The sequence below is a fragment of the Spermophilus citellus genome (genome assembly GCF_964194105.1).
Source record: "Spermophilus citellus genome assembly, chromosome: 1".
NCBI classification, from domain to species: Eukaryota; Metazoa; Chordata; class Mammalia; order Rodentia; family Sciuridae; genus Spermophilus; species Spermophilus citellus.
The window spans coordinates 176,211,668-176,237,973 of record NC_138182.1 but is presented as its reverse complement, the minus strand read 5'-3'; the positions used below and the strand labels follow the sequence as shown (position 1 = coordinate 176,237,973).

General features: G+C 38.1%; 1 protein-coding gene across 2 annotated transcripts in view; it reads left to right on the top strand.

Moving 5' to 3' along the window:
* The first annotated feature begins 1,029 nt into the window (after nucleotides 1-1,029).
* ALDH7A1 (aldehyde dehydrogenase 7 family member A1) overlaps nucleotides 1,030-26,306 on the top strand; it is a 44,125-nt gene continuing 18,848 nt past the window's right edge. For both annotated transcript variants that reach the window (XM_081293293.1, XM_081293292.1), the window contains exons 1-11: nucleotides 1,030-1,363; nucleotides 3,486-3,539; nucleotides 4,139-4,204; nucleotides 11,529-11,609; nucleotides 11,924-12,047; nucleotides 14,346-14,478; nucleotides 15,262-15,306; nucleotides 16,460-16,537; nucleotides 18,949-19,046; nucleotides 23,139-23,180; nucleotides 25,008-25,102. In XM_081293293.1, coding sequence (XP_081149419.1) covers nucleotides 1,172-1,363; nucleotides 3,486-3,539; nucleotides 4,139-4,204; nucleotides 11,529-11,609; nucleotides 11,924-12,047; nucleotides 14,346-14,478; nucleotides 15,262-15,306; nucleotides 16,460-16,537; nucleotides 18,949-19,046; nucleotides 23,139-23,180; nucleotides 25,008-25,102 — 1,008 coding nt within the window. In that variant the 5' untranslated portion in view covers nucleotides 1,030-1,171. The remainder of the gene's footprint in view (nucleotides 1,364-3,485; nucleotides 3,540-4,138; nucleotides 4,205-11,528; nucleotides 11,610-11,923; nucleotides 12,048-14,345; nucleotides 14,479-15,261; nucleotides 15,307-16,459; nucleotides 16,538-18,948; nucleotides 19,047-23,138; nucleotides 23,181-25,007; nucleotides 25,103-26,306) is intronic.

The following is a 26,306-nucleotide window of genomic DNA, read 5'->3' as shown; positions in this document are numbered from 1 at the left end:
TTCCTTCCTTCCTTCCTTCCTTCCTTCCTTCCTTTTCTTTTTTCTTTTTTTCCTTTCTTTTCTTTTCAAGAATCTGATTGATATGAGTTTACCTAGAACAACAGTGTCACTTAGTAATGCATGGACAAATCAGATTCTGAGTTTTTGAAATCCATAAGGTATCCCGAGTAGTGGTAATTCACCAATTTAATGCCGTCAGGGAGCCAGCAGATCTTTTCAGGTCATACTCTGCCTCCTGCCCAGCTATCTCTGAAAAACAAAGACAGCTAGCACTCACTGAGGATATCCTAAGTAGAAGTCATTTGTACCTATGCTTAATTACAACCCTATGACATATTTGATAAATTGTTTAGAAAAGTAGAATTGGCTATGTGCAAACTTTGTTATTTTCAATAGAGGTGGTTAAAGTGTGTCCAGTTCAGTCAGTACATTTAGAAGGCAGAAGATATATAGGGCTGGTGGAGATGTAGCTTAGTGATAGTCGCTTTCCTAACATGCCAACAAAGCCATGGGTTCAACTCCCAATATTGCAAAAGAAAAAGAAAAAAAAAGACACAATGTAAAGGTAGTTGATCAAAACACATCTGTGTTTCTCAAAAGTAAGAGTATACTGAGGTAGGATATTTAGAAGGAAATGCAATAATTTGATATTTTTCATTTATTATGACACTTAATTTGTAATTTACCTTCCCCCCCACCAATTTCCCAGGCTACTTCAGGGACCAGGGACATCACCATGACTTGAGAAGTGATTAGAAATACCAATCTTCAGACCCCAGCCCAGATCTAGATTCAGAATGGGTACTGAACACCATGGTCAGAGTGACTAAATGCATAATGCAGTTGTCAAAGCTCTGCTCTAACCTAGTATACTTCAGCATTTTGCTGAACAGAATTCCTAGCACGTGTCCCTGTCCCTGAAGTCTTTCACCGGGTGGCAACCCGCCAACCCCCCCGCCCCCCGCCCTTCCCTCAGCTGCCTAGTGTTGTTCCAAGCTGGGGTTAAACTCCGAGCTCCGCGGGAAGAAGGTCCTGAGCATGCAGGCCGCTGTGGGGGCCGTGCTGGGAGGCAGGGCCCAGGCCTGCCCAATGGACTCTCGCGGAGGCTGGGCGGGACTCTTATTTCAGCCGCCTTCCAGACTGCAGGCGCGACCCGCGTCCGGGACTCAGGATGTGGTATTTTGCTCGCGCGCTTTGTGTGAACGCTGCAAAGAACGGCAAGCTTCTAGGACTTTGGAACAGGCCTGCTGCCTTCATGTCCACTCTGCTGATCAATCAGCCCCAGTATACTTGGCTGAAGGAGCTGGGGCTCCGCGAGGAAAACGAGGGCGTGTATAATGGAAGCTGGGGCGGCCAGGGAGAGGTATGCGGCCCCTGGAGAAATCTCTGCCGCTGGGGTTTGCTGGGGAGGCTGGGCAGGCTCTGCCTTACCCGACTCCCGCTGGCCCTGGCGGCGGTTGTACTGGATGGGACGTTTTGAAGTTACACAGAGTGCCTTTACAAGTAAAACCAAAACCAAAAATAGAACAATTCTTAGATTTTTAGGTCTTTATGTGCCATGAAGAATCCAAGCCATTTTGGAGCTGGTAGGGGGCTAGATCCACTCATACTTAAAACCTTATGGCAGCGTCTTGCTTGGGATTTGTAGTGAGAGACGCCACACACTTTGCTGAGCAGTTGATCTTAATTATGAGCACGACTGTAGCTCTTAAAAAATAACGGTGTAGTTTTATGTTGTCCTTTTTTATTGGTCTTTTCTTTTTGGTACTGGAATTGAACCCGGGGTACTTCCCCCATGAGCTATATCTCCAGTGCCTTTTTATGAGACATGGTCTCACTAAGTTGCTGAGGCTGACATGCAATTTGGGGTCCTCCTGCCTCAGCCTCCTAAGTGACTGGAATTACAGGCGTACACTACCGCGCCAGGTTTGTATCCTCTTTCTGAACTCCGGTGGACAAGGTTTTACTTGCTAAAATCGTGTGAACTTCTTTAAAAATGGGATTTCCAGCATTTCTCTATTACGCAGAGTTTGACACCGTGCCTGGCACCCTTAGTCTTCAAAACTATGTGTTATAGAATGCAATGAAAAGGTAAGGTTATTATGCTGCTCCCCCCTCCCCTTTTTTTGGAAAATATGTGGCCTACAAAAGGAAGCTTTTATAGGAAAATGTTATGTAACCTTCAGTTCAGGTGACTATTTAATAAATAAACTGCTTTGATAGAGGAAATATATTTTTCATTTATCTGTGGCAGTAGGAGATGCAGATGCAGGTAATTTTAATTGTTCTCCAGATTTCATTCAATGGTAGTTTCCTTCTTTTTTTTTTTTTTTTTTTCCTAATCATTAGGCTCTTCCATTAAATACTCTCTCCTGATGGCCTTTTAATTGTACATTGGGTTTTTTTTTTGTTGTTGTTGTTGTTTTTCCTAATCGACCTGAAACCTCTCCAGTTTGTGTGGACATAGGCTTTTGTCATAGTCATCTAGAGTTTACTATTTCATCTTCAGACCAGAAGGTGGGCGGAATAAGGGAGAGAAGGAATAAGTAAAACTTTGTTAGTTTGGTCTGCTAATTGAAAAAGAGTTGAAATAACTTGTCACATTAAGGCCTTTGTTTGTATACTTAATATTTAGATGGCAAGGGTGGGTTTTAGGGAAAGGTGGTTCCTAATGAAAGGCCTATCTCTGTAGAGTCTGTGCCCCCCCCCCCCCCCCACACACACCTTTGTACTGGGACAAGTCCCAGGGTCTCACATACATGAAGCAATTGCTCTGCCACTGAACTACGTCCTCAGCCCTTTAAATTGTTGAGAGAGGATCTTGTTCAGTTACCCAGGCTGACCTCTAACTTGTGATTAGTACCTGGGATTACAGGTGTGTGCCACCATGCTGTAGAGTGGTTTTGTCACAGGGCAACATGTCTCCGGATAGGGGTGTTAGGAAGGGAAATTTAATTCGGAACCAGCAGGGTTCTTGGCATATGTGACAGTAAAGACTTTTGGCATGAGCCAGACAAAGGCATAGACAGAGGTTTATTTAGAAAGTGGATACACATTCAAGGGACAATGAAGGCTATCTTGAGAGTGAGAAGCCGGGCCTTGGACTGGGGGTCCAATATTTATAGAAGGGCTGTATCAGTGGCTGGACTGGAGGTGGAGCCAGGGTGGAGCTGCATAATTTTGTGCCATTTTTCCTTGTACTTGCATAGTTCCCTCATTTACAAGGGCAAGAGCCAAAGGCCTGTTGGTTAAAATTTACAGCTGTGTTTTCTGCATCTCAGTAGCTCATGGTTGTTTCTTTTAAGACTTAATTTCTCTCTCTCTTTTATACTGAATCTGACTCATTTTAATTGTAACAATGTATTCTATCTTGGACATTGTATCTGCTCCCTCTCCCCATGTTTCTTCTTCAGTCTGTTCCCTCAATTTGGAAGGAATTGTGATTTCTGTAAATAATGGTCATTTTTTTGGGGTTTTGTTTTTAGGTTATTACAACCTATTGTCCTGCTAACAATGAACCAATAGCAAGAGTCCGGCAGGTAAGCTTTTAAAATTCAAACTGTTCACAGGGAGTTTTTGCAAACTTTCTTTAGAGATAGAATCCTATTAAGCAGGTCAAGGGCAATACAAATATACAAATGCAAAGAATAAGGTGTTTCTGTTTCATTTGACATTAAAGAATGTCTGGGAGAGACTATCTACTTTTAGGGTGGGTATGGCATGTCCTAGAGAAGGTGAACCCTAGAGAGGACTAAGGAGTTTCATTTAACATCGCACTTCTCAACTCCTGAGGGTTTTTGTTAGAATATAGTTTCTGATTCCTTAAGTCTGGGTTGGAACCCGAGGTCTTCTCTTCTAACACAGGTCAGGTGATTTGCTCAGATAAGACCAGTGGACCTTGCTTTGAAAATCAAGGTTTTAAAGCAGAGCTGGAGTCCATCCTATCTTCCTGGGTTCTGGCCAGATTTTGAAAGCTCAGACTGTAAAAATCATCCTCCATCATATATTTCAGGGATATCCGGAGACTTTCCAGTTTGTATCCAAAAATGTCTCTGTGAAGAAGGTCATCACCTTCCTTTACTGTTTCCTTTTTCCCTCCTCCTAATTCTCTCCCCCCCCCCCCCAATTCTTAATGTAGGCCAGTGTGGCAGACTATGAAGAAACTATAAAGAAAGCAAGAGAAGCTTGGAAAGTCTGGGCAGATGTAAGTATGTTATTTGTGGTCTAAAGCACAGAAGAGGTCCTTTCTTAATTGTGATGAGATAAACAAACATCTGATCAGCAAGTCACTGCCTCTCACTGAAACATGGGCTGCTTGAAGCTGTGATGCTGAAATTGGGGCAGCAATTTGTCTCCACTCAATTTCTGAGAATTTTCTGTGTTTGGCATTCATTGAATGCATAATTTTATTTGAAAAAAAAAACCAACTTTTTATTAAAAAAAATTTTTAGTTGTAGATGGACACAATACCTTTATTTTATTTACATTACATTACATTATTTAATTTACATTTACATTATTTTATTCATTTACATTATAATACATTATTTACTTATTTTTTTAATGTGGAGCTGAGAATCGAACCCAGTGCCTCACATGTGCTGGACAAGTGCTCTACCACTGAGCTACAACCCCAGCCCCTGAATGAGTTATTTTAAATGGATTAAAATTTTGTACTTATGCAGTATGAACTTGAGCTACAAATATTATCCTCTGAAGTTATAAGTAAGCAAGTAGAAAAAGAATGGAAGATCTTTTTAAAAAAAATACTTATTTGTTTCTCTTTGTCCCTCCTGCCAGATTGACCTGGGAAGGATACAGTAGGTCAGTATGCCTGGCCTCAAGAGCAACCACAACATCTCTTTCTCAGGGCAAGGGGTTGTAGGCAGAGTTTATCTTCCTGGTCTAAATCTTTATCAGGGGTCAAATTAGCAAACATGAGAACCGAGTCTGGTCTGGGCGGGGCCACACTGACCCAGTGGGGGCTGGCTTCTGAGGAGGGGAAAGTAAAGGAGAGCAGGGATAGCTTGGATTTCTCCATTTCCCTCCGCCCTCCATCTTCAGAGTGCTTTGTCATATAAAGGGGAGGCTATAAATGCCATCTTCTGAGGTTGTCCTGAGAGTTGAGTTTATTACTTAAAGTGCTTATAGGAGAGTCTGATACATAACAAGTTCCAGTGTGTTATAAAACCATATGCTGCTGACATAGAGACTGCTGAGCCTCAGTGTTTTCTCTGAGTTAGTAATTGCAAAGGGAGTTGGGGCTGTGGCAGGTAGGAGGGGCAGACTCCTGGGTTGTATACACAGTTGTCCTCAGCTAAGATCATCTTTCTGCAAAACATGGAAAACATCTTTCCTCTACTTTTATTCTGGATGTAAGTAGGCCGAGGGTTCCACTTTATGCAATAAAAAATAAGCAGAAAAATACCACTTACACAAGTTAACAGTTTCCTAAGTAAAGTTCACATATCTGAGTGATGTCCCAAACAGTATCATTTAAGATTACATTTTCTAATTGTAGAAATAATACATCTTATTAAAAAAAAAAAAAAAAAAGATCTCCGCATGGTGGTACTCACCTATAATTCCAGCTGCAAATAGGGAGGTGAGGGAGAAAGATTTCAAGTTTGAGGCAAGCATGGGCAATTTAGCAGGACCCTATCTTAAAATTTAAAAAAGGGCTGAGGTTATAGTTTAGCAGCAGAGCACTTGCTTATCATGCAAGAGTCTTTGGGTTTAATCCCTGGCATGCCACCCCCCCACCAAAAAAAAAGTTTGTTGTTAGTATTCTTTTGCTGTGACAAAATACTAGAGAAAATCAACTTGAAAGAAGAAAAATTTGGGGCTGGGGTTGTGGCTCAGTGGTAGAGCGCTCGCCTCACATGTGCAAGACCCTGGGTTTGATCCTCAGCACCACATAAAAATAAATAAGTGAAATAAAGGTATTGTGTCCAACTATAAGTAAAACAAGTACAATAAATATATTAAAAAAAAAGGAAGAAAGATTTGTTTTGGCTTATGGTTTCAGAGGTTTCATTCCATGGCCTGCTGGCACCATTTTTTTATGTAAGTCAGAGCATCGTGTTGGGGAACACATGATGGAGCAAAGCTATTCACCTTGCAGTCAAGAATTAGAGAAAGAGGCAGGGCCCATGTTTCTCTTTCAAGGGCATGACTCCAGTGATCTACCTCTAACTAGGCTCTAGTCCTAAAATTTCTCCCACCTCCCAATAGCATCACTAACTGAGAATCAAGCCTTCAACATGTAAGCCTTTGGAGGACATTTCAGATCCAAAGTATAGTAAAATAATCATATTTAGCCAGGCATGGTGGCATACTCCCTGTTGCTCAGGAGGCTGAGGCAGGAGGATCAGCAGCAGTTCAAAACCAGCATCAGCAAAAGTGAGACACTAAGTAACTCAGTGAGACCCTGTCACTAAATAAAAATACAAAATAGGGCTGGGGATGTGGCTCAATGGTCAAGCGCCCCTGAGTTCAGTCCCTGGTACTTCCCCCAACCCCTGAATCTCAACCTCCTCAATACAGAGAGGCCATTTGAATTGTGTTTTGGTGCATTTTCTTCCAGCCTTTATATTTACTCCATAGTTGTGATTATTATACATACATATATATATGGCGGGTGGAAAATTTTGTGACCTGTGTTATCATTGCATACCAGTCTAAAGTACTATACAATTTTTAAGTTAATACATATACTTTAAAAAAAATTAATACTTCATTTTTAGATTGGTTTTAGGTTTACAGAAATATGAACAGAAAGTGTATATTTCATGTTTACTCCTCTTCCCAGGTTTTTTGCAATATTAATATCTTGCATTATTGATGAGCCAATATTTCTACATTATTATTAACTAAAGTATATAATTTAGGGTTCATTATATATACGTTGTTTTGGATGCTACTGCAATGTCACTTTTTTTTTTTTTGTGGTGGTGGTTTTACTAAGTTGCTCAGGCTTGCCTCAAATCTGGATCTTTTTGCCTCAGCTTCCTGAGTAGCTGGGTAGATGTAGGTATAACTTTACTTGTCTTCTGACTAGAAGCATCTAGTGTATTACCCAGGGTAAATACAAGCAGTTTGGGGTGAGGGGACAGGAAGTTTGTGTAATCTTTTCCTGAACTGGCTTTTAAGGCTCTGCTCTTTGTGGGGGTGGTTGGTATGTGATATATTGGAGATCTTTCTTGAATATTGTGCTGTACTTTTTTGGGTTGGACCTCATTAGTAGTCTACTCTGTGTCTAATGTGCCTTTTTTTTAAATTTTTTTTTTTTTTATTGGTTGTTCACAACTTTACAAAGCTCTTGACATATCATACTTCATACATTAGATTGAAGTGGGTTATGAACCCCCAATTTTACCCCAAATGCTTTTTAGATCTCCTAATAGAGTGGGGTTGCTAAGTGACAATAGGTCACTTTCCTAGGTGATAGTAAGAGAGCCAATTGGCGATCCTGCTAGTTAGAATTTGAGTTAAGCAACTGAGTTCAAAGTTTAGGGTAGAAACTGAGCTTTTCCAGACTGCCTCTGGGGCTCTTGCTGGTAGGGCAGTGACTTAGAGAGGTAATGGATGCCTCAAACAGGAATAGACCAGAGTTTGCTGCCCTTCTATCTTCAAGCTTCCCTCTTGGATCCTCCCTCCTGGGGCTGCCTCTTTTCTGCTGGCCTTGCATGTGTTAGGATAAACTACTGTTTCATTTAGTTCCCCCCCCCCCCCCCACCAGAGATTGAACCCAGGGTTGCTTAGCCACAACCTCAACCATAATCTTTTTTTTTTTTTTTTTTTTTTGGTGGTGCTGGGGATGAAACCCAGGGCCTTGTACATGTGAGGCAAGCACTCTACCAACTGAGCTGTGTCCCCAGCCTCCTTTTTAATATTTTATGTAGATACAGGGTCTCATTGAATTGCTTAGGGCCTTGCTAAATTGCTGAGGCTGGCTTGAAACTTGTGATTCTCTTGCCTCAGCCTTCTGAGCTGCTGGGATTACAGGCATGCACCACTGTGCCTGGCTCATTTACTTTACTTGAGTTAAGCCTGGGATTTTTTCAGAGGGAATATTCTTCTTAAAGGGAAATGAAATCAAAATATGAATATATGGTAAGGCAGTTTATAAAACCGATTTCCTCTTACCTAAAACCAACCACAGAGAACATGGTCAGGAATACTGAGACTTGCTGCTTTGCTTCATGAGTCAGTTTTGGCCCAGTTTTTGCTCCTCTTCATCCCTGGTGTGTCCTTAGTTTTCTTTCATTTTGGTGAGAGTTGGAATCTCTCCCATCCCTTGAGGACAGGAACTGTTAATGAACCATTTTCTCCTAAACGTAGAAATACCAGATAACTGGTAGCTTTTTAACATGGGTATCTGTTTTTATTTTCCCCAAAGTAATTTTTTCTGTTTTGGGGGGAGGAACTGGGGATTGAACTCAGGGGCACTCAATCACTAAGTCACATCCCCAGTCCTGTTTTGTATTTTCTTTAGACATAGGGTCCCACTGAATTTTTTAGCTTTTGCTGAGGCTGGCTTTGAAATCCTGATTCTCCTGCCTCAGCCTCCTGAGCTGCTGGGATTACAGGCATGTGCCACTGTGCCCAGCTCCCCAGTCCATTTTTGTATTTTATTTAGAGACAGTATCTCACTGAGTTGCTTAGTGCCTTGCTAAGTTGCTGAGGCTGGTTTTGAACTTGCAATTCTCCTGCCTCCACCTCTTGAGCCGCTGGGATTATGGGTCTTTTTCTTTCTTTCTTTCTTTCTTTTTTTTGAAACAAGTTCTCGCCATGTCATAGGCTGCTCTCAAACTGTGGGCTCAAGTGACTTTCCCACCTCAGCTTCCTGAGTGCTGGGATTATAGGTATGCACCACCACTCATGGCTTCTCAAATTCTTACCTAATCTTTTCCTCAATGCTTTCAGTTCCCCACATATGACTATATTTGATGTTCATTCTACATGTGACTTCATTAGTGCAGGGATGAGGACAGTTGGTGCCTATCTGGGAGTCTTGCTAAGTTGATCTGACTGGCTTTGAACTTGTCATCCACCTGCCTTAGCCTCTATAATAGCTGGGATTACTTGGGAGTCGTGAGCCAGCATATTTGACTAGTTGAAACATTATTAAATGCAAGCCTTTGCTAGGAAATATATAGGAGCTGTGCTAATTTATTTAACATTACAAGTTCTTGTTTCCTGTTTATAAAAGAGTGCATGTATTATAAAAATGACAAACTTTTATTTTAGTAGGGTGACTCTCAAAACACTGGCTCCTCCCCTCAAATCATCCTTGTCCAATAGTTGCACTTGCATCTATCTGGATTTTCAAGTCAGAGACCTGAGAGTCATCCTTAGTTCTTCTATTTTCCCTATTTCTTGGACTTGTCTTAGATCTGTTCCATTAGTGCAGTTCTACTTCCAAAATTAGATCTGGAGTTCACTTTGTCTCCCTTGGTATCACTGTAGTGTTAAGACCAAGTCACTTTGATCTTTTGCCCTGGCTACTGTAGTGTGTGTGTGTGTGTGTGTGTGTGTGTGTGTGTTACTGAGGGTGGAACCCAGATCTTCATGCTAGGCAGGTGCTCTACCCTTGAACTATGTGCCCAGGACTTTTTAAAATTTTGACACAGGGTGTTGCTAAAGTGCCCAGGCTGACCTCCAACTTGTGATCTTCCTGCTTCAGTTTCCTGAGTAGCTGTGATTACAGGTGTGAAACCCTGTTCCCAGCTATAATATGTTCTTAAGTAGTATATCCCTGCTTCTGTTCTTTCCCCTTCAATTTATTTTCTATTTGTCAGATAGTGATATTGAAAGATAAAGGAAATCATCTTATTCTGTTCCTTAAAAAAATTAGATTTTTGCATTGTACCAGGAGTAAGATTCCAACTCCTTAAAAGCCTCTGAGAGTTTTAGATATACTGGCTTTCCAGCCAGCCCTTTTTGTTTTCCATGATCCCTCTTACACATTTTTTCCTTTCTCTGGAAGAATCTTCCTGTGGCTAAATGTCTCCCATTCTTCTGGTTTCAGCTTAAGTTTTACCTCCTTAGATATTTTCCCTGTGAACTTTTTAGGTAAAGCATCTTGTCCATTTACTCAGTGTGGTGAATACATGAGTGGAGTACATGAGTGTCTTCTGTGTTTCACTATCTTTTTCCCCCCTTTGTCTTTATAGCTCTGATGACAATTTGTAATATCTCTCTCTCTCTCTCTCTCTCTCTCTCTCTCTCTCTCTCTCTCGCCCTTGTACTAGGGATGAATCCAGGGGCACTTAACCACTGAGCCACATCCCTGGCCCTTTTGTTTATTATTATTATTTTTTAAATACATGACAACAGTGGAATGCATTACAATCCTTTTTACACATATAGAGCACAATTTTTTGTATCTCTGTATATAAAGTATGTTCACATCAATTTATGCCATTATGCATTACTTTTTTTTTGCATTACAATTTTTTAATATATTTTTTAAGTTTTTGACAGACATTTATTTATTTATTTATATTTGGTGCTGAGAATCAAACCCAGTGCCTCACACATGCCAGGCAAGTGCACTACCGCTCAGCCCCAGCCCCAGCCCAACATTACAATTCTTTTTTTTTTAATATTTATTTTTTAGTTGGACACAATATCTTTTTTTATTTATTTTTATGTGGTGGTGAGGATCGAACCCAGGGCCTCACATATGCTAGGCGAGCTCTCTATCGCTGAGCCACAACCCCAGTCCCCTAACATTACAATTCTTAATACACATATGTACCACAATTTTTCATATCTCTGTTTGTATATAAGGTATGTTGACACCCAATTCAAGTCTTCATACATGTACTTTGTAAAATGATGTCCATTACATTCCACCATCCTTGCTAATCCCCTTCCCTTTCCCTCCCACCCCTTTTCCCTATCTAGAATTAATCTAATCCCTGGCCCTTTTTTATTTTTCATTTTGAGCCAGGGTCTCATTAAGCTGCTTAGGGCCTCATTAAGTTGCTAAGGCTGGCTTTGAACTCACTATTCTCCTGCCTCAGCCTCCTTAGCTGCTGGGATTACAGGCATGTGCCACCATGCCCTGCAACAATTTGTAATATTTTGTTGTCTTTTCACCCCTGCAACTTCCAGTAGATATGAGCCCTATGAGTGCCTTGCATTTATTTTAGCTGCTGTGTTTAGCCATAGCACAGTCTTGATGTAATAAAAAAGTCTTCTTTGGGCTGGGGATGTGGCTCAAGCGGTAGCGTGCTCGCCTGGCATGCGTGCGGCCCGGGTTCGATCCTCAGCACCACATACAAAGATGTTGTGTCCGCCGAAAACTAAAAAATAAATATTAAAAAGAATTCTCTCTCTCTCTCTCTCTCTCTCTCAAAAAAAAAAATATTGAAAAAGAAGAATCCCCGTCTTATTTAAAAAAAAAAAAAAGTCTTCTTTGGTGTGATTGTACTTTGTTCTACAGTGTACAAGTAGCACTGTTATAGACATTAATTTACCCTTTGGGTCAGAACACTAAAATTCTATTGTTTTCTTAGATCCCTGCTCCGAAGAGAGGAGAAATAGTAAGGCAGATTGGCGATGCCTTGAGGGAGAAGATCCAAGTACTGGGGAACCTGGTAATGTTTTGCAGTATATATACAATCCTTGGAGTAGAGAATAAAGTTGTCATGCATATTTGAAATAAGATTGTGATTTTTGAGTTTATACGTTTCAAAATATTTTCTTTAGAGGAAAGATTAATGAGGTGGACAGTAAAAATTAAAGAAAATTCTTCAGTTTTAAAATTCTACAGAAAAAAGGAACAGACTTTCTTCAATTTGTTTCTGTCACAAAATAGACATGAAATAATGTTTTACTTTTGCCCACCTCAGTTTAATGTTTAAAGTGTTAATTCTGTTGGAAAAATCCTGCTTGGCTTTTTAATTTTTAGGTGTCTTTGGAGATGGGGAAAATCCTGGTGGAAGGTGTGGGAGAAGTTCAAGAGTACGTGGATATTTGTGATTATGCTGTTGGCTTGTCACGTATGATTGGGGGACCCATCTTGCCTTCTGAAAGTAAGCCATATGTCAGTTAAGCTGAATGTGCTTTGATAGAGAGAGCTCTAGAAATGCTTTGGATGGGAATAATTTGCAAAAAAGGAATTGCAAGTGGAATGTAAATATGTGAGTAGGTCTTCAATCTTTCTAAGAAATGCAAATTAAGGCAAATAAAAACAAGAGATCCAGAACACCCTACCCTGACCTGCCTGCTGGGAATTGAACCTGGGCCTCACACAATAGGTGGTGTTGTTTTTGAAAATGGAAAATTATTCATTCTGTTCTGTACTTTTTTTCCTACTTCATACATCTTGGAAATTGTTTCACATTTATATGGTAAGAAGCTTCCTTCATTTTTTGGTCACATTTTGCTTTAAGGTTATTATAATTTAGCTGTGTTTCAAATGGTGGATATTTAGGGTATATTTAATTTTTTCTATTACAAACTATGGGGCAAAGACCAATCTTGGACTTTGATCATGTTTTACTGATGAGAATGAGAGCTTATACATTGGTAATGTTTGCAGTGTTGATGGACCAAAACAGGTAACTGTGCATCTGCTTTGACAGTACAAGGGATTGAAGTATGCTCAAGGGTATACTAGTGGTGATTTCTATAAGTGGTGGAATTATTGGGGTGTTACTATTTTCTGTATTTTATAAAATTTTCCTAGGTATTATTACATTTATAATCAAGAAACATTTTTTTACAATAAAGTTTAATTTTTTGGAATGTTGGACAAATTCCTTGCTTGTAAAGAGTTCAAGCCTTTTTAATTTTTTTTAAAGTACAGTTTGTATTTATTTTTTAACAGAGAGAGAGAGAGAGAGAGAGAGAGAGAGAGAGAATTTTAATATTTATTTTTTAGTTTTCGGCGGACACAACATCTTTGTTTTATGTGGTGCTGAGGATTGAACCCAGGCCCCATGCATGCCAGGCGAGCACGCTACCGCTTGAGCCACATCCCCAGCCCTCAAGCCTTTTTAATTTAATTTAATTTTTTTTTTTTTTTTTTGTACTTGGGATTGAACCTAGGGGCACCCCATCACTGAGCTATATCCCTAGCCCATTTTACTTTTTATCTTAAGATAGGGTCTTGCTAAGTTGCTGAGGCTGGCCTTGTACTTATGAGCCTCCTTGGTTGCTAGGATTATAGGTATGTGCCACCATGCCTGACTAGAGAAGCCCTTTTATTAAGTGAATTGTTAATGACCTTAATTAAATGTATAAAAACAATTCTTACTATTCAAGATTAATTTTATGTCATTGAACACTTAAAAGAGGTTCCTCCCGTTTAAAAAGTTAGTACACTGTCAATTTGGGAAGTATACACATGAAAGCAAGAAACTTTTTTGATCTGTGACTGCTTTTGGTGTCTGACTCACCAATTATAATCTTTTTCAATCAGATCTATCTATCCATCCACACTTTTAAAATTTTGAGACAGAGTATTGCTGAGTTACGTAGGCTGCCCTCAAATTTCTTATCCTACTGCTGGTGGCTGGGTAGCTGGGATCAGAGGTGTGCACCACTGTGTCCCAGCCTAAAGATTGTATTTAATACATAAATACTTCTATTTGTGTTTTTAATTTTCCTGTAGTGAATGTAAGTCTTTGGTAACATATTCATTCAACATTAGCCTATAAATGATCTGCCTTGTCTCGAATGTGAAAAGGATTGAAGCCCACTTCAATTGGCAACATTGAAAAGCCTTAAAAGGCACAAATTCTGTATTCTGGTCATGTTTTGTCTTTTGTGATCACATCTCTTAGGGCACCTCTTAACACCTCTCTGAAATTTCCTTGTCTCCAGATAGGATCAATAACTGCCCTGATATATGTACTTCCTGTGAGTTTCAGAGATACAATGAGTAGCCTTATGGTTTATAAAGAATATTATAGTGATAAACACTTCTGTTTTACATTAAGAATGTACTCGTAGCTGGGCACGGTGGCACAAGCCTGTAATCCCAGTGGCTCTGGAGGTTGAGGCAGGAGGATTGAGAGTTCAAAGCCAGCCTCAGTAAAAGCAAGGTGCTAAGCAACTCAGTGAGACCTTGTCTCTAAATAAAATACAAAATAGGGCTGGGGATGTGACTCAATGGTTGCGTGCCCTTGAATTCAATCCCCAATACCAAAAATAAGTACTCATATCCAATGCTGTGTAAAGTGATCCATTACAAGGCACCTGGAATTTCTCCTGGTCTGGAATATGTACTTTTGTTCTGAAAATGAAATATTTCAGATATTATTCTTATTAATTCATATGCATTAAATCAATGTGCTTGAGCATGTTCTGTATCTTCCCCATCTCAGGACCTGGCCATGCACTCATTGAACAGTGGAATCCTGTAGGTCTGGTTGGAATCATCACTGCATTCAATTTCCCTGTGGCAGTGTATGGCTGGAATAATGCCATTGCAATGATCACTGGGAATGTCTGTCTTTGGTAAGATCTGCTCACTTCCCTGCCCAGCAGTAAGAAGCTGATAAAAGTGGTCATTTTCATGAACTATTAAAAACATTTTAAATATATTGAAATGTTTTCAATACTTACTCTTTCAGTTAACATTGTCATGTGTGCTAGTCAGGAAGCACTGATTTTTAATTATTCCATATTTTGCCACTGGTTATGTGACTTAGTTTTTTGGTACAGCGCTGTCCCCCTTTCTCTCCCACCTTCATTTCTACCTCAAATGCATGTACTGTAATTCAATTCTCATGCTAACTACCCAGAGTTAGTGTTAGGCTCTCCGGCTTAAGGATTCAGTCCTTAGCAAAACTGCCAGTGCTTCAGATGTGATATCAAATGCTATCTTCAATTGAATATACTCAGATCTATCTATAAAACAAAGCATAGTTTAAAGGATTAATGATTTGGACCATGTTGCCAAAGAAACCCATACTTTAAGTCCAAATAGCTAGTTGTGTAGGTGATGGATTTCTGCTTCATTTGGTTCCCATAATTGGCAGAGGTTAGTGCAACAGATATTAAGCAGGTAGGTTCAAAGTCAAGTGGTGCCATTGTTATGTTCATGAAGGTTTTGTGGACCCTTATACCCCAGAGACACCACCTAAAGGATTGATTTCTATTTCAGTTACTAGATTTATTTTTGTAGAATTAGAGCTTTATCAAAGACTTGCTTCTGCTTGATAATAAAAGGTATTTGTGGTTTCCCTAAAATCAAATTTCCTCTCTCTCTCTCCTTTTTTTTTTTTTTACTATGTCTAGGAAAGGGGCTCCAACAACTTCCCTCGTTAGTGTTGCTGTCACAAAGTAAGTGAGTGTGGCCTTCTTTTTCCTGGGTATGGCATAATCTTGAAAGGGTGATTGAAAGGTCCTGAGTTTTTAAATGATGTGAAAATGTCATATTTATTTAAGCATGGAATTTGGATAACCTTTTTCAACTTTGGTTGTAATAACATTTTTGTATCATTTTGCAGTTGACACAGCTCATTCAGAATCATGTCATTTATTTCTTTGGAAACATGCCAGATATTGACTTAAGTGTTGAACTCTTCTAGACATTTTTTTTTTAATCACCTGGAAAAATAAAAACATCTTTAGTGGAGAAGAAATAGCCTGGCAATTTCAGAGCTATATTTAATAACTGTTGAACAAAATTAATAGTTCTGTGTATAGATTTCTAGTCAGATAATATTTTTATTTCTTTTGCTTAATAGACTGCTAACAAAAAGAACTGATTGTATTAATCCACTGATTTACCCAGTACTGTTTAAAAGGAATCTCATGTTTTGGTTAAAAAATTGTTAGGATTTTATTCCTTTTTAAGAGCTTGTCAGCTCTGATGAGGTCATAAAATCAGCATTACAAATCTACAATCTGGAATAGATTGGGTGCTTTTCTATGTAGGGCTGCCATGTGCCCTTTGGCAGAAAATACTTAATGATTATTTGAACTGCCTGAGCAATGCTTTATAAAGTCTTCTCTTTATGTTCAAAATGCTTTTTTTTCCTTCTTAAGATTATTTTATAAAGAAAGAAGGAGTTCTACCTATAAGTATTTGGAAACCTTATTTATAATATGTGAAGAGGAATTTAGTCTGAATGTTAAAAGGGTGGGAGAGAAACTTGGAAAAGGAGAGTGAAATGGTTGGAATTCATCCCTAATTTTATTTTATTTTTTTTTAAAGAGAGAGAGTGAGAGAGGAGGGGGGAGAGAGAGAGAGAGAGAGAGAGAGAGAGAGAGAGAGAGAGAGAGAGAGAGAGAGAAAGAGAATTTTTAATATTTATTTTTAGTTCTCGGCGGACACAATCTTTGTTGGTATGTGGTGCTGAGGATCGAACCCGGGCCGCACGCATGCCAGGCCAGCGTGCTACCGCTTGAGCCACATCCCCAGCCCCCTAATTTTAAAAATATGTCTTAAACTAAATTATTTTCTGTCTTAGTAATGGCTCTTCCTTTCTAGGATAATAGCCAAGGTTCTAGAGGACAACAAGCTGCCTGGTGCAATTTGTTCCTTGACTTGTGGTGGAGCAGACATCGGGTGAGTGAATTAGACGAAGACCATCCTTCTGTTGAGGGACCCCAGGTTGATCAATGAAAATTGTCTTTACTAGAATAACAAAATCCAGTGCTGCACTGGAGTTGGGGAAGAGTCCTTCTATAGAGCCAAACTTGGAATTACTCAGGAAAGGGACCAGGTAATATGGAGATTGTTGATATTTCCTGGGGCAAAGGAGTGAGAGTTATTCTCTTCCCCAACCCACTCCTAGCGGCACCTGTCACCAGCCTGGTACAAAGGCAGGCCTTTCTCTTCCATGAGCATCTCATCACTCTCCAACAGCAGGTGGAAGAAAAGGGGACAAAAACTGAACATATGTCGCCTCTCCCCTATTTTTTCCAAGTTTTGCTGTGCCAAATGTTTAAAACTTTGCAAACATAAATCTATTGAAATTTCATTGGTCAAGAACTTATTCATGTAAATAGATTGCTTTTGAAGCTATAGAAAACAGTAGAGCTCTCTCAAGAGCATCCAACCTTGCTGATCTCACTTTTTTTTTTTTCTGAAGAATGGGTAGGGGTGAAATATAAACATTCACCAAGTCCCTCCACCCTAATTATCAAGCTGCGCTACATTAAACCCAGCTCACTAATATAGGGAATTATTACACCCTAGTGACCCATGGGCCAAGAAACTTTCAGAAGCATTAAAAAAATAGTTGAAGTTTATCCCTTATCATTTATTTATTTCATATGTATGTTATGGTTTTTGTTTTGTAAACAGTAATGGAACGTACATATTTATGTGTTTTGAAAGAAACTTTGAGTCTTTCAAGAACTGTTCCATTTTTAGTTTCTTCTTGGGGTAAGGGAGAAATTACCAGTTAATTTGTTTTAAAATATTTAGGCATTTTTTGAGTTATAAAATTTCGATACAGGAATTTGTAGATGAGACATTCACATGTGAAAGATGACTTCACTAGTTATCCGCCTAAGCAGAATAAAGTGTGTGAATATTTTAGAATATTCAGTGTTATAGACCATCATCATTATCTTATTCCAAAACAGTGATCAGCTCAGAAACTCAAACTCCACACTCTAAACCCACACTCATCCCCTGATAACACTACTGGGATTTCTATCTCTGGATTTGCCTGTTTGGGATATTTCATACAAATGGAAGCATATAATATATGGCCTGGCGTATATATTTTGTGTCTGGCTTCACTTATATAGTATAATATCACAGCTTGTTTAAGCTAGAATTGGCCATTATTACTCTGACCCATGATGAAAGGTTGTTATTTCCAGCGTAGACTTTGATGAGGTGAGGTCTCTTGGGAATCAAGCCTTATAACCCATACTGTTGGGGCTAAAAGGTTAATTTCTCTCTGACACTTTTACCATACTTCTACTTACTAGGTAATTTTTAAAAGGAGCAGTAAGTTAGTCCTTTGTTCAAATAGTTGAGAACGTATTAGCAAAACAGCTCCCACATATACAATAAATAATGAAATATTATCTAAATTTCACTTAAAACATGAGTATTGTATTCTTTGATTTACTCTTGTTTTTGTAGTCCAGTTCTTCGTGTTGGCCTTGGAATGGGTCAGTAGTGTGTATAGGAATATGTTAAGTAGAACCACTTTGAGTATCAGTGCTCATATTTGTGGGCTGAACCTGAGGAAACCTGTCTGAGTAGATGAATCAAGCTGTCTAGCCCTGCACTAGACTGATGCTCTTAACTTCCCTGCTTAGCTCAATTGAACTCTTTGAAGCACTGATCTATGAACAGAGATTCAAATCAATAGTACTGATCGCCGTTCCTTAAAAGCAACTGGAAGTCCTAGCACAGCCTTTCTAAATCAGCTTCTTTGAGGGATCCTGTTGGATGCTTCCGTATAGCCATCTGAGATTTTAATCCTTTTTTTTTTTTTTTTTGATACTGATGATTGAATCCAGAGGTACTTTACTATTGAGCAACATCACAGGCCTTTTTAAAATTTGAGACAGGGTCTTGCTAAATTGTTGAGACTGGCCTTGAACTTGTGATCCTCCTGTCTCAGCCTTTCAAGTAACTGGAATATAGGTGTGTGCTACTGTGTATGGCACTATTTTTTAATTCTTAAGGAATTATATAGTAGATTGTGCATTTGAAAAACAACTTGCATGCTCATAAAGGAAATACTAGAAGGATATTGTCCAGTCACCCACTCGATGCAGGAAGGTTTTTCTTATTTAACTAACAATTTCCTGTAGATTTCTATTTACAGAGAGCTCTCAGATCAGGTTATCCTCTTTTGTGAAAAATGTATTTCATTTTCCTGAAGGCCTTCCTTGTAGCCTTGATGGACTGCCTTGCCAGGGGCCCATGTCAGTGTTTTCTTGTGGCATCGGTAGGTGCTGCCATCACTGGGTTTCTCTGCTTGGGTAACCGTGTCTGTTTCCCTGCAGCACAGCAATGGCCAAAGATGAGCGGGTGAACTTGCTCTCCTTCACTGGAAGTACTCAGGTGGGAAAACAGGTGGCGCTTATGGTACAGGAGAGGTTTGGTAAGTGTTGATTTCTGATGAGAATTTTAATTCTCTGAGAAGTATGGATGTGGAATATAAAAGTTGGCTTTTGTTTTGTCCATTCAGAGGGTCAAGGAAAAGCTGGTTATGTTTGAATGTCCAATAAAAGAAAAGGGTACAATTTTTAGTTGAATATTAGGGGAATCTCAAATTTATATAGAAGAAATATATCTTTTTTTCTACAGTAGAAAATAGTAGAATCATATAAAAAAGGATCTTTCAAATTCTTCTGGACATGTTTAGCAACTTAAAAAAGAAATCACAATATAAATAAGACCAGTGAATGTGGGCTTAGGTCGTGGAGTGCTCATCTCCTTTGCATTCACATACATAAATTGAAAGGGTCTTACAGACATAGCATCATGTATTCTACTTTATTGCTGGTTTAAGAATTTTTCAGGGGCTGGGGATGTGGCTCAAGCGGTAGCCCGCTCGCCTGGCATGCGTGTGGCCCGGGTTCGATCCTCAGCACCACATACCAACAAAGATGTTGTGTCTGCCGAGAAAATATTAAAAATTCTCTCTCTCTCTCTCTCTCACTCTCTCTCTCTCTTTAAAAAAAAAAAAAGATGTTGTGTCCGCCAAATACTAAAAAATTAAAAAAAAAAAAAAAGAAAAAAAAAAGAATTTTTCAGGGGTATATTGACCAATTTTTATCTATTATGCTAAATTTGGATTCTACCCTCAGCATAAAAGGAGACTTGAGTTAGTTAATGAGCTATTATTTTCTTATTTAGGCATTGCTTTTAAAGAACAAGTTTACAAAAAGGTGTTTAAGGATCATCAAGATTGGGCTTGGGATGTGGCTCAAGTGGTAGCGCGCTCGCCTAGCATGCATGAGGCACTGGGTTCAATTCTCGGTACTACGTAAAAATAAAATAAAAATATTGTGTCCACCTAAAACTAAAAATAAATATATTTTTTAAAAAAAACGATCATCAAAATTTCAGGATACAAGGTCAATATAAAAATCATATTTCTATACAATAATGAATGATCTGAAAGTGAAACTTAGAAAGTAATTACATATATAATAGCATTGAGAATAATAAAACACTTAAAAGTAAATTTAACTGAAGTTTAAGTCTTTCATGCAGAGTACCTCAAAGCATCATTGAAAGAAATGGGAAAATAGCTAAATAAATGGAAAGTTATCCTGTTTTCATTTTATAGAACATTTAGTATTGTTAAGATCTGACTTTTTTCCTGAGTGATACATAGGTGCAGTGTAATTGCTGTTAAAATCCCAGTTTCCTGTTCTGTAACAATTGACAAATTGATCTTAAAAATCCTACAGCAATTCAGAGGACCCCAAATAGCCAAAATGATCTTGCAAATGAAGAACAAAATTGAAGAACTCATACTTCTTGATTTCAAAATTGAGTACAAATCAGGGGCTGGGGTTGTAGTTCAGTGGTAGAGTGCTCACCTAGCACATGCGAGATCCTGGGTTCGATCCTCTGTACCACATAAAAATAAATAAAATAAAGGTATTAAAAAATTGAGCATAAACCAATAGTAATCTATATTAGTAGCAGCATAAGGATGCACATAAAGATCAATTGAATAAAACTGAGAGTCCAGAAATAAGCCTTTGCAATGATTGCTGATTGGCTTTTTTTTTTTTTTTTTTAAATAAGAATGCCAAGACATTTTCAATGGGGAAAGAATCTCTTTCAACAAATGATGCTGGGACAACTAAATATCTACGTACATTAGTATGAAGTTGGGCTTTTATCTCACCTCACCTTATACATAGAAACAAACTAAAAATGTATAAAGACCTACACATAAGATTCAAGACTTTAAACTTTTAGTAGAAAGCAGGAATAAGTCTTTGTGACTATGGACTAGGCAGTGCTTACTTAGATAAGACACCTAAAGTGCAAGCAGCAAAAATAAAAATAGAAAAATTAGATTTTATCAAAATAAAAATTTGTGTGCTGCAAAAGGTTACCAGGAAAAAGGTGAAAAGAGCAACCCATGGCAGGAAATATTTGTAAATCATATATTTGATGAGAAACTTGTGTCTATAATATATTGAGTACTCTTAAAATTCAACAATATCAAAGACCAGTAATACAGTTTAAGACTAGGCGGTGTATTTGAATAGACAAATGGCCAGTAAACGCATGAAGATGCTGCCTGTTATTAGTGTCATTGCTCCCACTATAGGCTTTCATCTTCCGTTTCTCCCTGCCCTCTAAAGCATGTGTTTGTTGTCCATGTGTGTAGTACCATCAGTAGGTAGGATTATAACTTGTTAAATATGTCTGTCTATCTTAAGGTACAGATATTTTTTAGGGAAAGGCTTGGTGGTTAGGAATGTAGTTAAAGAGCATTTCACAGAAGACTGGATGGATGTAGAAAACACAGTTTTCCCTTTTCTGCCAAATATCACTTGTAGCCAGGTAGGAGAAGCTACTATCTTATAATGGAATATTTGGTTTTCTTACGTCTTTTCTTAGCATCTAGCACAATGCTATGCTGTAGCCAGTAAGCTGTTATTAAATCAACGACTAAAGTAGAGGCTAGAACTGTGGTAGCGCCCAGAGGCTTTTGGCAGTAACAGCCCCATCCCTTCATGATTAATATCCACTGGATGCTTAACTATTTGAGAGTGACGAAAGTGGCAACAGACTCTCCTGCTATCATACAGTTCTGAGAGCACAAATAAATAAACATTATTTTAAAGTGCATTTGAGGAAACTTACGTTCTAAAGAACAATAGGGTACATATAGCTTTAAAATCGAGGCAAATAAATCTCACATCTGTGTGCTGGGGAGAGTAAAGTGACAGTGGCATTCACAGACTGCTATATTTCTTCTCTGGAATGTGAATTGGCATTGTGTGTCAGGATTCCTAATGTACATGCTCTTTGGCCCTGACCTAAGTAGATCATCGAATAAATAACCAATAATAAATATACTCAACACTGGAAAAGTAATATGTGTAGTCTGTCTCAATAATTTTTAAAATTTTCTGATGTATAATTATGATAAATATTAACATCAAATTTCCTCATTTTGATAATTGTACCATGCTGTGGCAAATAAATTTGGTATGTCATCAGAATAGAATACCGTAAAGTGATCCCCCCACCCCATGCGGGGAATAAAGCTCAGAGTTTTGTGTATGTGGTGCAGGCACTCTGCTACTGAGCTACACCCCCAACTCTGAACTTTTTCATCTTGCGAAATTAAAAATTTATTCTCATTAAACAGTAATTTCCCTTGCCCCTGGCAAATTTTTATATATATGATTTTGATTACTTTACAACATTATCTGAGTGAAATTATATTTGTCCTTTTGTGACTGGCCCATTTCACTTGGTATAGTGTCATTGAGGTTCATCTATGTTGTAGTGTGGGATAGGATTCTTTAAGTCTGTGTAATATTCTTCTATGTATGGGCACCACGTTTTTTTCACTTGGCAGTTGACGGATCCTTGGGTTGCTTCTATCTTTCGGCTCTGTGAATAAAACTGTTAAGCACGTGGGTGTTTAGGTAATTGTTTGAGTCCCTGCTTTCTCTTCTTTTGGTATATACCCTAAAGTAGAATTTCTAATATCATATAAAAATTCTGTTTAGTTTTTTGGGAAACTGCCATACTGTTTTCCTCAGTGACTGGCCCATTTTACATTATTTTTCTCTTAATTCCAAACTTAAAGGTTACAAGACTAGTATAAGGAATTCTTTATACCCTTTAACCAGATTTACTAATTGCTTATATTTTGCCTCAGTTTGCTTTATCACTTTCTCTCTCCAGCAACATATATATACACATGTGTGTTCACACACATAGTATGTACATGTTATTGTTACTGTTAGTGGAATAAGTCAAAGACATTGTGTCCCTTTATCATTAAATATTTCAGGGTTTTAGAATACAGGCATTCTCTCATGTAAGCATGGTATACTTATCAAAATGAGGAAATTTGTTGGTAATATTTATCATAATTATACATCAGAAAAATTTAAAAATTATTGACATAGACTATAATTTGAAGATATACAGCAATGTGCAGTAAATACTGAATAGTAATTAATTTGTGTTTGTGTTTTTAAAGGGAGAAGTTTGTTAGAACTTGGAGGAAACAATGCCATTATTGGTAAGGCTGCCCTTTTTTAGTTGTTTTGTTTTCTGTTTAACATAGCCACAGTAGCCATTTGAACATACAGAACTTGTTTAGGAAGTAATCCTTCCTATGTTATGTGAGCTGGGTCTTATTTCCATGTAGGAATTTTACTTATAAGATACAACACAAGCTGGGGTTAGAGACAAAGATAACTAAGTAGGAGAAGTATTCATGTTTGGAGAATATAACACAGGATATGGAGCCTGTGCACGAGATTTCTGTTCTCGGTACTGTGGCATTATTACTTCATGTTTTTCCTTGTTTTCTGAAAACTAACTGCATGTTGTTACAGAATAACTCAGTCTTGCATGATGTGCTGATTCCTTTTAATTTCTGTAGCTGATCTTCTGCAGAGTGTGGGAGGTTTCCTGTTGGGAGGGCATGCTTCCTCAGGTGTTTTTTGCTAATCACTTACCTGCAGACCAAGAGATGATTTACATCTCTTTTCATTATTTGAGTTTGGCACAAAAGGGAATTAGAAAATCACCCTAACTTCTGGACAATGTAATGAAAGTCAGTACGTTGAGTCTTAATAGAAACAGCTTTTGTGATAAGAAAATCTTGGTAATTTCTATATTGCTGCTATCTTCATGTTTCTGTGTCTATATATTTGTGGTGTTCATCACAGATTTAAAAACAGATGGCAAAGGGTTTGTTTTAGATGAATTTCTAATCTAGTTGAGATTACACTTAGTGAGCACTAGATGTAGTTAGCACTTGTGAACACTAGATACCTGCCAGGGAGTGTGCTCAGCTTTTGGGGCTGGAGGGCAAGTTGTAGGTCAGCTAGGTAACTTAGACTGTCTCACAATGAAAAGTAAAATGGAAGAGGTAGTACCTCTGGAATCAATCTCTAGTACTGGGGAAAAAAGAATGTTGAAATAACACAACTAAAAAACAATGATGAATGAGAACTCTGGTCTGTTTGCACAAACCACTTTCTTAACCATCATGCTAGTCTGACAATGCTGTTTGATTGGAGGGTCAGGATTGAAGATGGAAGGAGGAACTGGCTGTAAGTTTCTAGAAGATATAAGAAAGGATATAAGAAAGGAGGAATTAAAAAATATATAAATGGAAGGGTTATTATACTATTTTTTCTCTTCTGAGAGTAGATAAAAATAGAGAAGAATTTGAAAGTGACTTTGTATTGATCTCTTCAGAGGAATAGAGGAAGCTCAAAAGGGGCTTTTTCCATGTGAATATTTCCATCAAGTGGAAGATAAGATCATTCCATGTAGTAGAGCAGAAAGCAGACGTTTTTCAATGATTTGAAAATGATTTGGAAAAGCATCTGCAGGATGGCAACAGGAAATTGACTAATGCAAGTGAGTGCTTGGGTGTTTCCAGAGCATGTTTTTTATGGAGGTCTTTAATTGCCTATGAACCCAGGGACACTGGCATCAAAAGAGCCTGTGGAATTTAGATTGGAGGCAAATAAAGCTGATGAAGAGCATGATCACATTAGAGAAGAGTGCCCAATGACCATATAGAGGAGGTTCAGATAGTGTCAGAAATTGAGGAAGATGAAAGATGATGGGGTGAGAATGAGAGACTCAGTTTACCTGTGTATTTGGGTAAAGGTCATAGAGCTAATTGCGCTATTCTATAATCTTTCCTAGAAGAAAAGTGTCTTCACCCCTAATGAGCACATGTGTATATGTCAGCAAGGTGATCCTTCTTGCTTTATGATAGTTTTGGCATTCTTACTTTTTAAAGTCATCCTTTTAGACCAGTTAGCAAATGTCTTCTCTGCCTGTTTCCTTGCACTGATGGGCATGTTGTTTGTGCTTCTCTAAGCTTTTGAGGATGCAGACCTCAGCTTAGTTGTTCCATCAGCTCTCTTTGCTGCCGTGGGGACAGCTGGCCAGAGGTGTACCACTGCAAGGCGACTGGTGAGTGTGCTGTGTAGTGCATGAGATTTTCCTGATTTTATACACTACATTTTAATGAATTATGCTGAATAGGTATCGTAGACATATTGCCAGAAAAATATGTTCTGCTGACATGGATTGCAAATGTGTGGGCTTGCTGCTCTCTAGTGCTTGAGGCGATGTTGATCAACCAGGTACTCAGCTTTTTCCCCCATCCCAAGCTAGCAGTGGTGTCAAAACAAATTGATGGGTATTACACTGAAAGGTGAGACCTATTTTTATTCATACTTGTAGGACAAGATGGACAAAATACAACGTCACTTAAAAAGCTAGAAATTTGAAAAATTCTAAAACTCAATTAAAAAGTAGCCTCACTTTTTTTTTTCCACTCATTTATTTTTTTATCTTTTTGTGGTACTGGAGATTGACCATAGGGCCATAGGCAACCAGGCAATGCTCTACTACGGAGCTGCATCCCAGCCCTAGACTCATTTTTTTATAAAAAACATTTTAAAAGATTTTGATTTTTGGCTTCAAGTCTTCAATTTGACTTGATGTGACATGGTTTATTGAAAACAAATGACTATTTTTGTGTTTTCTTTAAATATATAATGTATATATATATATAAATACACACACACACAAACATATATGCATAGGACAGATAATAATAAATGTATATAAGATGTGGTTAGTGTGTAGGATTTCTAAAGTTTAAACTTTAATGTGGTACAAAATCTGACCACATTTCCTTTTATTTTTTCCATTGTTGAGCTTTTCCATTGTTCCATTTTAAAAAACTAATCAAATCCTGAAGGAATTGTTTTTGAATTTTGCTCTCATTCACAATGAGTATGAACAAATTCTGTGGAAGATTAGCATAATCTAAATTAGAACAAGATAAAAGGTATATGAAAATTCAATCCTTATCTTTCTCACACTTTTCATACTTTTTCTTGCATTTTGCAAATGAAAATCACATTATTCAGTTGAATTCTTCAAACACATCTATGATATTCATAGCATTTACAATTTATTAATTTGATTCACCATAAACATTACATTAAAACAAAGAAGCATCCTGTAGATAATTATATCCTTAAGTAAATGATGAAATATGGAATGACTTGAGAGCCACTCATTTCTCTCTTCAGCCCACTTTTATTTTTCCTTTGGGGCTTGGAGCAAATATACATAGCCATGCTTTATATTTAGTGTTAAATAT